The 16594-nt window shown below is 47.5% G+C and overlaps 1 protein-coding gene across 1 annotated transcript; it reads right to left on the bottom strand.

Annotated features, from left to right (window-relative positions):
- Positions 1-4264: 4264 nt before the first annotated feature.
- DSTN (destrin, actin depolymerizing factor) lies at positions 4265-15986 on the bottom strand. The gene is made up of 4 exons (XM_027696969.1): positions 15765-15986; positions 7157-7464; positions 6840-6916; positions 4265-5590 (listed from the first exon to the last, which is right to left on the bottom strand). Exons 1-4 carry the CDS (start codon positions 15765-15767, stop codon positions 5481-5483), a joined length of 498 nt encoding a protein of 165 aa, XP_027552770.1. The 5' UTR covers positions 15768-15986; the 3' UTR covers positions 4265-5480.
- Positions 15987-16594: the final 608 nt, after the last annotated feature.

The raw sequence follows: 16594 nt of genomic DNA, 5'->3' as shown, positions 1-16594 counted from the left end.
TGAAAAGAGCTTGTCCTTTCTTTATTTTTCTGGGGTTATGTTTGTGTTGGTTTTTTGTGTCTGTTTTTTTAAGTTTGCAAGCCAGGTAGGTCTTTTGGGTCACTGAAGGACTCCGCTTTGGCCAGGATCATATTCCCACCCTTCCTTGCTTTGTCACAAAAGCCATCCCCTCTGTTTTCGATCCACTACAAGCAGAGGAAACTGTGTTTTCACGCTGGCGGTACAGGGCTGGGTTCCCTGTCGGGGGGTTGGCAGAGGGATTGCCACCCTTGCCATGGTGGCAGGGGCATGGGGGCAGCCCAGGCTGCTTCCTGGCTGCGTGGTCATGCTGAGGTGGGGATGGGCATGGCAGGGTGAGCCACGTCAGCCCTATGGGGACCATTCCTCCTGGGAATTGTTTTAAACTTTAGTGCTTGCTTTAAACATTAGTGCTCCTCTGTAATCTGTCCCTGCGGGTGCTGTGTGATGGTGGTGGCCCTTGGTCACTCTCAGGCTTTCTAGCTCTCTGCTCTCTCCTTGTGGCTTTCCGTTTTTGGTTTGGTTTTTTTTCCTTTTTTTCTCTTCCTTTTTTTAAATTGTTCTTTCTTTTATTGTTCTTTCTGGTTTTGTTCTTTTTTTTCCCTTGCTTTTTTTATTTTCAAGCTGGTTTCTTAGGAAATGGCAGAGGCCACGTGACAGCTTGGTGCCTGTCTCCCCACAATAAAGTTGCTGAGCCCAGTACTGACATCAGCAGGAATTTGAGAGAGAGGAGAAAAAGGCCCCCAAAGTGCTCAGTCCCTCTAGGGTGTGTGAAGAGCCAAGGCTAGGAAGGAGGATGAGGGACAGACCTGCCTCCATTTTGTTCCTGGGGAAGGCCAGTGTGATACCAATCCCTATATTGCACACCAGAGGCTCCACAGGATTGGGTGGACATCCTGTCCCTCCTCTAGCCCTATGGCTTTTGGGGCCATGATAAAATGTGGGGCAGGGTGTGGCTTTCATCCTGCTATTTTCTCAGCCAGAATTCAGCAGGACTCCTTTTTCTTACCTGGTCAAAGATGAGACGCACACTCCTGCCCCACAACCTGTCTCCCACCCTTGTGTGTCCCCTCCCCACAACCTTCCCAAAATAGGGCTGTTGCATGCAGCAAGTCTCCCCACACTATAGGGACAAACTCGGGAAGAAGACCTTTGCCCCACAGCCAGGATTAGGCTTCAGTTTCTCTTTCTGGACTTTGTGGCACATGGAGAGGAATGCATGAATCAAGGACCACCTGGTGACCTCAACATGTCAGCATAATCCGTCACTTGCCGCAAACCAGCATGCCCGACTGTTTGGCTTTTAAGGTCCCCAAAAGTGAGGGAATGCCTGCATTTTTTCAGGATTGCACAAAACCCCCACCCACCCCAAGACTGGAGAGAGCTGTGGAACATATCAGAGTGGCCATCACCCCTAGGGGGTCACAGGCAGGAAGGGCCCCACAGCAGCAGGTGAAGTGATGCGATTCCCTAGGTTTTTCAGTTTTTTTGCTTTTGCAACAACTCTTTCCTTTATTGTGAGCTCCTGTGCAAATGAGAGCAGATAGCCAGGCATGCCCACACAAGCACTAAAAAAGACCCCAAAACAGCCAATGCAAGGAGGGCAGTCATTGTTCCAAACACCCTTTGGAGCAGGTTGCCTTTGGTGGGGCTCCAGAAGCTCACAAGAGCAGATTCAGTGTGCCTGGCACAGGGGGATACAATGCCCTTCTGGGACACTGCTGAGCTGGCTGTTTTAGGAATAAAGAGAGAGAATGGTCTCATTAAGCAAAGATATAAAAAACAAGTCTCTTTGGGGAAAGATGTTTAGCAGATTTTTTTACCTGGAGTTGTACCATTGGGATATTTTTCTTTCCTCAGCACCTTGGTCGAAGGAGAAGGACATCCTGAGTGGCTAGGAGAACCCTAAGCCTTGCCCAAGACTGTGCTGGGCTGAGGACTGGCCAGCCCCCAATCTCCCTGCAGCTGGTGGGATTTTGCAATGTGCCCACCCCATTGGGCAACACGCCGAGGGTTATCTCCTTTCCTCCAGGCCACCCAAGCTTGTTACTTGTCAGCCTGTGACTCACAACTAGTATGACCAGCAGCCCCAGCACCACAGGCAGGAACCTTTATTAATAAAGATCAAGAAATTGCCCAGGTGGAGTGACTTTGGATAGGAACACTGGATTCTTCTGCTGATTCAGCCATGCCCAGAGTTATCTTTCAGCCTGGGTACCTGGGCTTATCAAGGCTTAAGGCATTCAAGTTAACCTTTTGTTGGAACAGCTAAATTGCATTTACACTGCCTGCTGTTCACACTTAGGCCTGAATTATCAGTCTGAATCTTCCTTTCCCATTTTCTCCCACGTGTAATGGACAGAAATGGCTTTTGGGAAACCATATCCTGCATGTGGACTTCAAAATAGTTCCAGCTGCTCTGCCCTTGCTGCAGCCAAGCTGCACTACCTGGGCACGTCCTGCTGAACTTGTATGGCTCTGAGCTGTCTTCATCACCTGAATCTCTTCACGTTTTTCTTCATGTACCCCTGTTAGAAAGTAATTTCTCTCCCCAGCAACCAGCCAAGTCATAGAAAAAGTTCCTCATATTGTCTTGCCTCACCTTTTCAAGTCTGGGTGATTGGGAGAAATCTTAAAAAAGTCGCAAGGGTAAACACCTTCCTGTGCTTTCCATCCCCTCCAAAAGCAGAAGGACAACCAACCTTGAGAGGGGGTGAAATTTGGTCCACAACCTCCAGTGTGGACAAGCCTGAAGCTCTGAAGGCTGAGTTACTGCCAGCCCTGGAGTGCAGGAGTAGTCTTGCAGAGAGGCCAGACTGTAATTTCAGGAGTTGCTGTGAAGGTCCTAAAAGCAGTCAAAGACTTAAATCGGCCTAAACTGTGGCACCACATCTAGCCAAAGCCCAAAGTGCCACCTCAGACCTCTTATCACTTAGTTCTGGCACTAAGGCACTTTGAACCCAGTCCCTGATCTGAGGGCTTTCATGCTGTGGGAAACGCCCTCCTACCTTACAGGTCTGACAGCCTTCCTCTATTGCAGCATCTCCTGCTCCATTTTTTAACCAGGGAACAAAATCCCAGGCAGAAGCCCACCACGTCACCTGGGCTAGACATCCCTTCAAAGATGCCTGCAGTATGGAGGCACTAGCTATCAACTGGATCTTGGCTAGGAGTTGCCTCTGTTTGTCAGGCAGCACTGATCCCCGTGTGTCATACTTATTTCCTTATCTCAACCTGGACTTTGGACAAAGACCAGTACTGCAGACACCTAGGCAAGGAGGAGCTATTTATGAGCACAATTACTCCCTTGGGCAAGCTCTCAGTTGACTGAAAAGAAGCTAAAAGCTCCAGCAGAAACCAAGACAGTTTGCTTTGCTCAAAATCAGAAAGCTTCACTCCAGTGGATCCCTTTGCATCAGAAAACCTTTTGCTCCCAAACCGTGTGACCCGCATGGGTGCCAAGTTAGAGCAAGCAGTCAATGCCTGCCTAATGAAAGGTTTTAACCATGCAGCATAGCCAGAGAGGGCACATGCTGAGTTAGCAATGGACCATTATTTCCCTGGCCCTGCAGATACAGCAGCGCAGTGCTGGCACTGCTCTGCCAAGGAGCTGCAGGGACAGTCTGTTTTCTGTCCCTGCACAGCTGGGAACAGCTTGCAGAGGAAGGGACAGCCTGTAACTGCCTGAGCTTTGTGAGGCTGGCCACAGAAAGCTCCTTCAGTCCTCACAGGGAAAGCTGCACAGGATAACTGTCACGTGGCTGGGTTTCTGCTGCTCAGACTGCAAACAGGGAGACATTTCCCAGGAAGCTGCCCAACCCCTGGACATTTGCACACAGAGCCTAGAACGCAGAGAGCAGGTGCTGTTCGGGAGCCAGAGCCTGCAGCAGGCAGGCAGTCATGGTGAGAGGGGTGCAGGGACAAGGAGGGGAGCACACTGCAGAGGCGAACATGCTATCCCCCCAAATCCACCAGCTCTTCCTTCCAGCCTGTCTCCCCCCCAATCTTGCTCCCCTGAGAGCAGCACAGGGCAGTCAGGAGGTGCAGAAGGCACAGCAGCTCCCTGAGCACACAGCTTACACAGGGCACTGGTGTGCCCAGCCACGGTGCCAGCTCTGCTGCAGGAAGGCTAATCCAGAGGCTGGAGAGGAATCAGTCACTGATCCAGGGGAAGGGAAGCCCATTTATTTAAGGCTAGTTGAATTTGGCACACACAGAACATCACAGTAACGCACTGGAGGCTAACGGTTTTGTTTTTTTTTTTTTTCTTTTTCTCTACAGACATACAAGAAAACTCTATGCAACTCCCATGTACACATTACACAAAGGAAACAGCTTTAATCAACCACTGGTGAAACATGGAAGCTTTCAAGATCTCTGTAGCTGGCACAGGAATGTTCTCTACCCCCCATACAAAAGGCATTTCAGGTCAAACTTTCTAGTAGGTGATATTTCCATGCATTTCTACAGAATTAAAGAAGCTAACAGACAAAAAGCCCAGATCAAGCCGTATTAGTCAGGCTGATTCGTTTTACTAAGTTAAATCAATGGTTATTATGGACAAATGGACCAAGTGACCAAAGACTGGGGTTGAAAATACCACTTTTCAAGTTGTGGTTCCTTCTCATTTTATTACCGATAACTGAAAAGCTCTGATATAAGAATCTGCATTTATAAAAGCCTCAGAAGCATCTGATCCACTAGTAGGTGTGTATTAGAGACAGTAAGGTAGTTCTAAATTAAACTATGTCAACAGAAAAAGCAATTTTTATAGAATCACTCAGGCTGAAAGAGACCTCAAGACACTTCATAACAAGGAAATTGAACCTATAGAACAAGTGAACCTTTAAATATTATTACTGCACCAGGAGTTTACAAGGGAGGGGATTAGGACTATTTCTCCAGAAAAGTGTGTCTGTTTTATCTCTAACTTCAGAATTAGGCTTTTTTAGTACAGCTCAGCAACTGCAAGCACTAAGAATTTAACCCAGTTTGGTGCCAACAGGTTGCTTTAGCCTAAGTTTAACTACAGGTTTTAAGTTTTGTCTTAAATGGTTACAGGGGAAAAAGCTTTTGAATTTGGCAATTTGGCTAGTAGCTTCAAAACGACTGACTGAATTTTGCCTGTTACAATTTAGAAAAAAGCAAGAACAAGAGCCAGATTGTTCTCACCTCCCCCCCCTTTCATGATCCACTGCTCAAATTTTTTGAGACCTTTAGTGTTAATCCATTGGGGACAGTATTGGGCTGGACAACCAATGCAAATATTAATACACCAAGATAAATCCTTAGATTTGATTTATTTAGGGTCATTTGTACATACAAGCTACATCTCCAAAATCTACTTTATTCTACAAGACAGCTTCCCTACTGTTAGTGAAACCCTTGCCTAGAATGTTTGCTTTATATAACTGATATATTAAAACATGGAATGCTTGTAGAGTTGTGGCACTGTATGACATCTACACAGGACTTCCTTCAAAAGCTACGACTAGGGAGCCTCCTAGCTTCTCAGCAATGCAAGCTCGGTTGAGGTCCTCTGGCCCATTTGCTTGACATTCATGCTTTATGCCTAAAAAAGAGGCAAAACACTCAATAATGCAGTATGTCAACATGCTGATAATTAATTAAAGAAACATACTTGGTAGTAATATTAGAAGAAGAAATCCAGTCACTCAAACACACAAGTCCTGCCTTAGCTTAGGAAATCTGTTTTTTCCCTGATATGTCACTGGAGACATCTGGCTACACACCACATGTCAATGTAGGGACATGTGGGGAGAAATTTGTCACTAGGTCAGAGCTCAATCTGTTGGCCTTTCATCGCAGGCTCTTACAAGTAAATCCCTCATGTCTTGAGCTGCCCTGGGTACAGCTGGGGAGGGAGCTACATGCAAGCACATGGAGATGGCTGACTCAGCTCTTGCTGGCTCTGCAGAAGAGGGTGAAAGCATCTAGAAAGCCAGTCTAAGGAATCAACAGTGTTTTTTTCTTTTTGAGGGGTCGGGATCCCAAACCATGCCTGTCTTCAGTGGTGAAAGGCAGAATTTTTTCAGGATTTCTTTTTTTTCAACTTCCACATGTGCAGCACACAACAGTCTCCCTGGGCACTTCCAATCCCTGGGGCATGCTATCCTGTGAAGGCTGGCACTGCTGCCCAGTGATCTTGTCAGTCTTGCACACTGCAAGATTTTGGTCCAGTGCAGCACAAAGGAACTTAACAGGGGGCAGCGCTACCTGGCTATAAGCCAGATTGACTTAGCATGAAATTTATGAATGCTGCAAGGTGTTTACTCCTTGGTTAATGGTGCCTGACAGGCTGAATAGAACTTCGCTTCTTCACTTGGAGATGCAATGCCTTTAGGAATGAGTAATCACAACTGCACCTCTGAATCAAGCGAATTCTTAAATACTGTTACTACACCGCAGTAAATTTATGACATTTCAACAGACACAGGCTTGAAAGTCCTCTGCCACTGAGGCAGCTCTGCACAAAATGCAGCTCTGAGTTATGAATCTAATGGTTTCTAGCCTGTATGGTACAAATGTGCTCTGTACTGTGCAGCCACAGTGTCACACATTGCAAAACCTGCTCTTGCTCTGAGCACAGTTCTAGTGCCTCTAAAATTTAGTCAGACAGTATAAATTTTAGCTAGAGCTCATTTTAGCTCTGTCATGTGACATTTCACCTCTCACTAGTTACTCAAAAAACCAAAATAAAACAACACCCAAGTCCCAAACCAATTAGCCAATGGTTAAGCCTTCCTGTGTAAGTATCCTAGAGGCACGGCAGAGCTAGGAGCATCGGCTGTATTACATACCTTGAAACTTCTTTTTGATTGCATCCTTGGAGCTGGCATAGATCATCTTACTTTTGAGAGGTGCTTGTTCTGGTGCCCTAATGGGATATGCCAAAGAGAGTGCAATTACTGACACGGATTATTCAGCACAGCCAGAAGCAGTATCCTTCCCACCATGAACAAGTGAAATGTCTCACAGCTCAGAATACAGGCATCGGGCTGCCCGACTCACTTTAAGCCTACCATCTTGCCAGCCTGGGCAATACAAACGCTCAGAGACCTCACCTGCAGTGCTTGAACTGCATGTTAGGAATGAGTCAGTTGGGAAGATGGCTTACCACAAGAAAAACATCAGCTCTTCTTTTTTGGATTCCTTGGTCTCGAAGCTTGCATCATACAAGGCATAACGGCAATCCTTCTCAGGAAGCATCTGCACAAAGTGCTTGAAAGGGTCGGTAACTGTCACACCGACATCTCCCACCAGAATCTCTTTGCCTTCTTCCACAATAATGCACTTTTTGTCTGGACTGAGGCAGAAGATGACAGCCTTCTTCCTTTTCTTAATTTCCTCAGGTGTAGAGCACTTCCGCACTTTCATGTCATAAAAGATACGGCATACCTCATCAGCAACTTGTACTCCAGATGCCTGCAAAGACACAAGCAAAGACCTTTAGGGCTACCACGGCAAATTTTTGCAACTCCATTACTGCACTGCCTTAAACACGAGGCTAGAAGACAATAGATACTAACAATAGTCACTAGTGGCCCAAGAGTTTCCTCAGAAAAGGCTGCAGACCCTCTTTTCCAAAGCCAAGTAAAGAATCTGGAGTCTGCTGCTGACCACAGCCAGCTGCCAAACCAAAACTATTCCAAAGAAGGCACAGTCTTACTTACATTAGAACATTGTTTTGGGGGAGTTTTACACACATGTCCACTCCTTGTCCTCCAAGATTACAGAAGCTTAATTTTGTTACCCATTTCACGCTAGCTAGACAATCAAGCCCACAAGGATCTGCTATTCAAAATTTCCTAGCCATTTCTAGCATGCTTGCTAGCAGCTTTAGGAACAGAGGTAAAACTGGCCAAATTCCACACGTGTCATGTGGACTTAGTTTAGAGATCAAGAGAGATGTAGTGGGGTACTGGGACTGCAGTGGTACAGTTTTTAGCTGAACAAACCAACTTTCAGAAGTTGCTCTGAATTCAGGATTTTAAAGGGAGAACCTGCAAGCTCCTCCATCAGTTTGTAAAGCCAGCTGCCTGCCTTCTCAACTTCCCTCCCCCCCTTGAAGTCTGATGGGAAATTGTAGTTAGTGGTATGGTATCCCCTGTGTTTGCTGTAATAGGAGGTGCACATGCAGCATTATCAATCTAATGTTAAAGGCAGCTGCACAAAATAAAGAGGACAAGACCTAGCAAGAACAACAACAGGCTGAGCTGCATTTTCAGCCTGCTGCATTTTTGGGAATAAGACAGAAAAAACCTGTGGCATTTGCATCTGAGTGTTGTTCTCAGAATACAGCAAAGTTGGAGAGCTTAACAGCAGCTGTGCAATAGTGAATACTGCAAGTATGGGAAGCTAGCTGATGCTGATGGAAGGATGTCATGGCCAGAGCAGAAAAGACCAAATGAAGGCTGTCTGATACTCAACAATCTGTTCAAAGTGCTGTATGCAGTGTGAACAGTGAGATTCCTTTAAAATACTGCTTCCTCCCTCACTGGTCTTTGGTCTTCAAATTCACATGACATTATCCTCAGATATGACAATTCATATCTCAGATGGAAAACTGCCTGCCTTCCTCCCTCTCTGTAAACTGCCACACATCATTGCTATGAGCACCGTCAGCAGTACTAACAGTCAGGTACAGCACCATCTGAGATCCACCAACTGAAAAAGGCGAAAGGTTCGTTTTGTTTTTCCTTACCTTCAGCCCCAAAATGTGAGCTCAACAGAATTATTTTGTGTCTTAGAGAAACAACAGAGTTCAGCTGCAAAACCAAGGAGACAGAGGTGCAGGGGAACTGCTCAGTGCTAGCTTTCATACAGGCTGTCCTTGAAAGATGGTTATAGACTGGACAATGACTTAATGTGTGTTTTTTTTTTTAAGCCTTGACCAATGACTACCATGGAGGACCACAGACGAGCCCGGATTCTCCTCTTTCTACCAACATGTTTCCTTCTGTAACTGTGGCTGGCATAGCATTGCTAACCCAGTGAGGAGAGGTGGCACAGCTAGCAGAACCTATTACCATGGAGTTTGGTATCTACATCTCCCAACTGCTAGTCACAGAAAATCTCACCCAGCAGTGTATCTGAGACAGAAGCTTTTCTGTAGTATGAGAACAGTGCTCTTTTGAGGTTTACCCAAATACAAGGGGACATGCCTCAAGATTTATAATGCATGGCCTGTCTACTAGGGGTAACCTATCCAGAATTCCTTGCACTTACTTTGGGACAGGAGAACAGCAAGTCACTCACTGCGCCTCAGCTCCCTGGCAGGCAGCCATCCTTTTGCATATCACCAATAAGGTGAGGAAAGTAAGCAGAGAAAGCCTATTCCAGGATAACTTGAGCAAAAGTACAAACATGACTCAAAGTGACTCATTCCTATGTCACCTCAATCATACAGAGAGACTGCACTTTGTCAGAGTGTGACTGAGAGGTAATGAAGAATGAAGGTCTTTCCCTTCCTTATCCCTGTGTTTCGTGTAGGCAAGAGCCTCTTTGGGAAGACTCTAATTAATACAAAGTTGCCTTAATAAAGCAAACAGTGCAGCAAGTAGAGCTATTGTATCATTCACTAGGGACCAATCCACAGGGAACTCGAGAACTTTTTTCCTCCCTAAGGTTTGCAATGGCACCTTAGTAGCTGAAAACAGGTGTTAAGACCTGACCTTCAGTCATAGAAAATGCACAGAAAGCCTGAACTAGCATGGGAACAAGGCAATTAATCACTTAAAAGCCCTGTCACTTACCTCCACCTTTGTCCATTCTTGATCTTTGCTCCTACACCACAACAACTAATTCCCCTGCACCAATTCATGTTAACTTTGAAAGAAAAGGTTAATGCTCAGCAGAGAGCCAGAAGCAACAGCAATAGAGCTGCAGGTTGATGCAAACTGTGCAGTCAAGTGCATATGCTTGTACTACTACACAGCCAGAAACATGTCTCCAAGTAGGGAGACAAGTTGTTTCCTTAAAAAGAAACTGAGCACTGCTGGTCAGTCAGTTCAGATTCCAAAAATGTTGAGTATTTAGCCTGGAAACTCAGAATTCAGTGTTAAATTGCAGTTTATAACTGGGACAGACCAGAAGCTGAAGGGGCAATAGTGAGAACTACACCTGTTAGCTTTTCAAAGCAAAAGGCTGTTAGTAGCTGGTGCTACTATTTTTTTGCAGCTGCTGTACAACCCCTGGATTCATCACACAGGCTGACATTAGCAGCCATTATGTTGCTAGGGACAATGCAGATTTGTTCCATCTCAGAAAACCCTATAACTGTGTCATAGCAGTAGAGTGTCGCCCATAAATTCCCAGTGCAATGAACTAATTACTTCCAAAAAGAGGATCTACTATTTCAACTGTAGGACTCCCTCTTCAACTCTTGGCTCATACCAGCCGCGGTTGGCTTCACAAACATACTTAAAAAGTAAAAGAAACCAAAACCTAGACAGCTTCTGTTGTAAGGTGGTTGAAACCGCTCTGCATAGAACATCAACAGGATGACTGTTAAGAGCGCTGGAACAAGGAGAAATGCTATATTTTAAGTACATGTCCTCAATCAACATTTTAACCTCATCTCTGGTGTCTTGTCCAGAAGAAGAGCTGGTGAGAAGCCTCCACCCCACCAGTAATGACAGAGTAAACATTTATTTGTTCGTCTGGATTTTCTCTCTTTGGCCAGGTACTACTCTGCTTAGAGGATGCAATACAGCACATTCATTATTATTTTGTGCATTCTGGTTTGAATGCTGTAGAGCTACAGCAGTTAGTCTGGTTCTATTCCTTTTCAAGTATAAAAGCAGTTATCTAGCTCTGGACTGGTACTTGTGAGATACATGACCATGAATCAGCTGGTGATATTTTGTTGTAGGGGACTGAACCTTAACTGCAGGGCCTTTTAACCTCACTGAAATAAGGCAGCAGCAAGCAGGCAAGTCACCTAATTACCAGATGGGAAAATGATGCCAGTACAGCATATTGAGGGAGACATATTCAGGCAAGAGCGGATAGAGTGAGTTTCTCTGAGGAAATCAGCAAAAATGAGTTCTCCCCCAGCACCTCTGTGCAACTATTGCAAACATGGTGTGTCTTGTGGGCTGAGCTCTTCATATATCGTTCCAGGGCAGTTATACCAGTATCCCCATTGTACTTTCATATGGACTGCTGTAGGCACATGAGGAGGTAATGATTGCATTAAATGCCTTGTCAGCATGCGCTGGAGTAACACAGCAGCTCTTATTCCCTACACAAAGCCACTGTTCCTGACTTAAGTGCAAAGCACTGCAGAAGTCTTGCAAGAGTAGAATGCCCAAAGAGTGAGCCTTCTGTCTAGCATGCTTCCTGCTGCAAGAGCCATATGCAGCTGCCCTCACTAAGAGCTTCCAACACTTTGCCTCCATTGCCAAGTACCTGAACTGAAATTTAATCTTAACTGGGGAAGACTGAAGAATAATCCAAAGCTTTCTCAAGAAAATCCCCACATACAGAAAGCTGTTTCAGGAGTGAAATACATGCCAGACACCTTATAAACTGGATTTGTAGCAAGCCTGCATGGAAACACAATTTTGACACACTGAAATTTGCCTTCTCTTTTGTTAGGAAATGCTGTGCACTCCAGTATTTTCCTTGAATATTTAAAATATTTTATCTAAGGAGAGTCTTTGTTTCCTCCTCAACTGTGAGACAGCCAACAAGACTTTAAACTAATGACTTAGTTTGCCTCAAGACAAGTTTGAAGGATGAGATTTGGTTTTAAGTCTTGACAATTTTACACTGTTGGGTTTCTCTCCTGTGATTAGAATCCAAGAGCTCTCCATAGTGGTGCCTGTGCATGCATTATCTACAGAGACATTTAAAGAACCAGTTCTTGACTTGTTTTGTCTGGGAACCACACACACATTGTATACACCAGGGTGATAACTACTCACAGGTACTCAAGTGGAAACTGGTGTTTCTTGGAAAAGCATCATCAATTTTTCCAGAATTTGACACCAAGATCTTTATTAAAATATGTCTTGTTTAATTGCAAGGGCAGATTTGAGGACATTGTGCTCCCATGTTTGGTAGTCACATTATTGCATGTATTTGGTTCTTAGTTTCTTCAGCAAACACTGCTTCCCCTATGCTTGGCATATCATCCTTCCTATCTACCTTCGAAATTCCCTGCCACTGTCAGAACTGCTTGTGTAACCACGTGGCATTTCCATAAGACTCAGTAATGTGTCATAGTACATCTCTGCAACAAATACTTTTTCAGTTTAAACTACTACTACCCAACTGGTCTGGGACAGCACCCTTCACAGAGCTGTCCCTTACACTGCCACACAACATAATGCCCTGGGACATCATCAGCACGGAGACCTTGAAGGGCAAACTAAGCTAACATAGTTGTGGGAGCACCCAGTAGAAAGGGAGGGTCACAGCCTGGCTGCACTAACAGGCTGGAAGACAATTTTGCCAAATCAGGCCTCTGAAAAGGGTGTCAGCTAAGGCCAACAAGTCAACTAAAAATGTAGGTGGTCAAAACCACGGATTTGAAATACTGCTTTGATTTTAATTTGTTATTTGAGCACTCAAGAAAACATATCGGATACTACCACCCCCACTGTACTGAGTAGGAAAGGTGCAACGACTTTGACTTGATCTTAAAGATCAGCAACCGTGTTGGAACACCAGTGACTTCCTGAGTTCTGCAAGGCCCACATGCCCTGCTATCTACAGCCGGACAGACAGACACCTCTGTTTACAGGGGACAGCCTGAAAGTCCAAAGCTTCAATTCAGATGTGAAGCATGATGGGAAACATAACTAACTGCCTTTTACTGCTGTTGTGTAACAGGCTATATTTGCACACCATAAACCAGCAAGAACTATGGAGTTATTCGATATCACTTGCAGACAGATCTTGCCAGCTAGACTCAAGTTTTTTATTTAGCATTATTTGGTCTCTTTTGGCAGGAGGAGGGGTAGAATCAGAACTCTATTCAGCTTTTCTTCCCCCTCCCCCCCCACGACAACAAGAACTGTTATCAACAAGGAGAGATGAGAAAGAAAGAAATTATTTAAAAAATTGGAAAAAACTATCCCTTGAATTCCTGGAGGTCATTTCCTCAGCTTTCAGCCAAAGAGGAAATTACCTCCTTCTCTGAGCTACCATGAAGTTCACTCCCAGTTTAATTATCAAGGTAGGTAAAACAAGCAATACCCACAAAAGGCAATCCCAGCAATACTGCTGAAAACCAGCCAGTAGCAGGGTATTAGTTTTCAGTAGCACCCATTCCTCTGTTGAAACGCAAGGTTTTAAGGTAATACAGGTGTAAGTTCGTATGCAACAGGACTCTTGCAGAAAATTAAAGCTTCTTAGAACATATTCAGCACAGAAATCAGCTATAATGAGCCCAAGAATTCTTTCTCCAGGCACCTACAGCAACCTAAAACTTAAAAGTTACCCTCAAAACCAGGCTTTGAAGGCCTGCTTTGGGCACCACAGATACTTGTTAATGAGGGATCCTTCCAGAATACTGCGTGAATGCTGAACAGCCAAGCAAGCGAAAGCTCCGAACAGCTTCACACACAAGTCCTGGCTGCCTGCAGGCTCTCCTACATGGGATCACTTAGGTCAGCCCTTGCACCCAGCAGGAGCCCCTTGACAGCAATTCTGGCAAGGCAAGTAGGAACATGCCAGACACCCACACTACCAATTGTCATGAGGCTGTCATCTTGTACATGAGGCATATGTACCTTGTAATTACACAGATTTGGGAACAGTATTGACTAACAACCAAGAAAAATAATTTGCATGGTCCTCCAAAGACCATAGACTCATTTAATCCAATAGGAAAGAAACTGAACCTTGTGGCAAGACACAAAATCTGAAAATCCAATGCTCTTTTTATACTAAACGATGCCCTCCTGCTGACATTACTGTATTTTGCCAGAAGGCCTACACTGCCCATAAGCAAGTTCATTTTTAGCATCTCAAAAAAGCCAACCCAGACCCTGTTGCAAAAAGATCACTGTGAGAAATACTAGTTTTGACTGATTGGGGAATTCTCTACTTCCAAAGCAAGATGAAGCCTGACACACGAAGTAGTCAGTCTAAACTCGGTTTGCATACTGCAGAGGTGGTAGCTGGCCTGCTGAGACAGGCCTGTTTTAAACAAGAGCTGCAAGTCTTGTCAGACTTTTTAACAACTTCAGCTACAACTCCCATTAGCTCTGCTCCATGTTGCAGACCAGTCACAGATGCTCCAACTTGGGTGTTAGAGGAAGCAGGGAGATTAGTAATACATCCTGTCTGCCAGCCCTATAAGGACTAAAAGTTCACTTACTGGATATAGCACACATTCAAACTAATGAGAAATACCATGAGAAGGCCTCAATATGTAACACCTCTAATAAAGACAAAAACCCCAGACAAGTGTGTCAAAACACAAAAGTGTGTGTTGCTGGACTCAGGCAAAAACAGGATAGGAATCAAAACTGCATGAGATATTAATTCAGACGAATTTGCCAGTCACAGCTCCCACTGTTAAACGGGGATGCAAACTTTGAGCATAGGCAAAGCAAACCGAGAGTGAGCCACCAGGAAGTCGAAAAGGCATTTGGTCTATTCCACTCCATTTATGCAAGGAGACCCTCGGCACTTTTGGTTTTTTGAAAGCCTGGAAACACAGGAAAGTCAGTGTGTATGCTTGACACGTTTCTATGCTTCCAGCATAATGACTCAGATAAAGTGTTTCCAGCACTGTGTGGAGGAGCAAAAAAAAAAAATAATAAAAAAAAAAACACACAAAAACCAAGTCCTTACAACAACTACCTCAAAATTTAAGCTTCCTCGAGAGGCCGCTGCGAAACTCTGTTTGTTACGATCAGCGCTTCCCTTCCGCGAGTTCCGCTTCCCCCCTTTTGTCCGCTACCAGCGCGGCCGGCTCCAGCCGGGGCCGGCGAACGGGATCCCGGCTGGCCCTGGGAGGGCCCGTGCTCGTCCCGGCCTCCGGCGGAGCCGACGCCGTTTTCTAGGCCAGGCCCGAGCCCTTCGGCCGTGGGAAGATGGCTCCCGCCGGGACCGCGCCGGGGCGGCTGCGGCGGCGGCCGCGCTTCCTCCCGAGCAGGGCAGCCCCCGGCCCCGGGGAAAAGGGGGCCCCCATCCGCGGTGCCTTTCCACCAGGTTGCAGTCCCCTCCCACGCAGCCCCTCGCACGGAGGGGCGGGGGCGACGATGCCCCTCTCCCCACCCCGGCCGCGCCCTGCGGCGCGGGGAGGGGCTGCGCATCGCCCCCCCACGGGCTCTTCCTGCCTCGCCCGGCCCCCCCCCGTCACAGGGTGGAATGGATGCGCCCGCCCCAGTGCCTGTGTGCAGCACGGAACGTACCATCACCTCATGGCGGGGTGAGGAAAAGGAGGGAGGACAGTTCCATCGCCTCAACGGGGGGAGAGTAACCTTCCACCGCCTCATGGCGGGATTGGGGGGGGCGGCTAGGGGGAAGGGAGGAGAACGGATTCGCCGCCTCAAGTTCAAAGGCGAACGGGAAGGATTGGGGGGGGTAAGGGGGGGAGAAGGAGAAAAAAAGGGGGGTGAGATACCGCCGTGCTGCCGGGCACAGCGGCGGCGCCAGCCAGGATGCGGCGGGCGGTACCGCCGCCCCCCTCCCCGCTTTCCCTCAAGGATGAAGGCGGGAGGGGGAGAAGCCTAACGCCCCCCCGGCGGCGCCCGGATCCCTACCATGGCGTCGGCTGGGCGCGGCGGGCGGGTGGGCGGCGGAGCGTGGTGCGGCGGCGGCTCCTCTCGGGTATCTGGGCGCGGCACGGGCTCCGGCGGCAGAAAGGGAAGCGGCGAGGGCGCGAGCCGGGCGGAAGCGCTGCCGACGTCACGGCCGCTGTGCCCGGAGGAGGAGGAAGCGGTTGCTATGGCGGGAGCCCCGCGTGGCGACGCCCTAGCCCCGCGCGCACGCGCGGGCGGGGAGGGGGCACCCGCAGCCCTCACACACGGCCCCCTCCTGCCGCCCGGCTGAACTGCCCAATCACAGGGGAGCCGCCGGCTGATTGACGCTTCGGTCGACTAATGGCGGCGCCCCCTCAAAGACGTGGGGTGGGGCTACCTGCCCTAAGGTGTACGGGGCGGCGGGGAGAGTGGGGGTTGAGGGAGTCGTGTGGGAAAGGAGGGGGGGCGGCTGTTAGCAGGGAGTAAGAAGGATTTGGGCTGCTGGGAGCGGGGCTGAAGGGGACTGAGATGGGCGTGAGGGGTCGGGGGGGGGTCCATGGGATGGCCGTGGGGCGGGCGGGAAGCCCGCGGGGCTAGGCGGCCGCAGCAGAAACGGCCAGAGCCGGGCGGGCGGAAGAGTCGGCGAGGCGGAAGTGTGGGACTTTCCTTTCTCTCTCTCTTTTTTTTTTTTCCTTCGAGGGTTTTTCACTACCTACTTTGGTGCGATCTCAGTCAGGCACTCCTGATTGGCTCGCGCTGCTGCGGCAGAAGCCTTGCGCTTCCCGCCGGCACTCGCGACTCCCGGATCCCGGCCTCGGTTTCATCCAGGTGGCCGAAACGACCGGCTTTGT

This window comes from Neopelma chrysocephalum, unplaced genomic scaffold, assembly GCF_003984885.1.
Source record: "Neopelma chrysocephalum unplaced genomic scaffold, ASM398488v2 Primary Assembly neopelma1_117, whole genome shotgun sequence".
Taxonomy (NCBI): Eukaryota; Metazoa; Chordata; class Aves; order Passeriformes; family Pipridae; genus Neopelma; species Neopelma chrysocephalum.
Note: the sequence above shows the minus strand (reverse complement) of the source record. Positions and strands in the feature narration are given on the sequence as shown.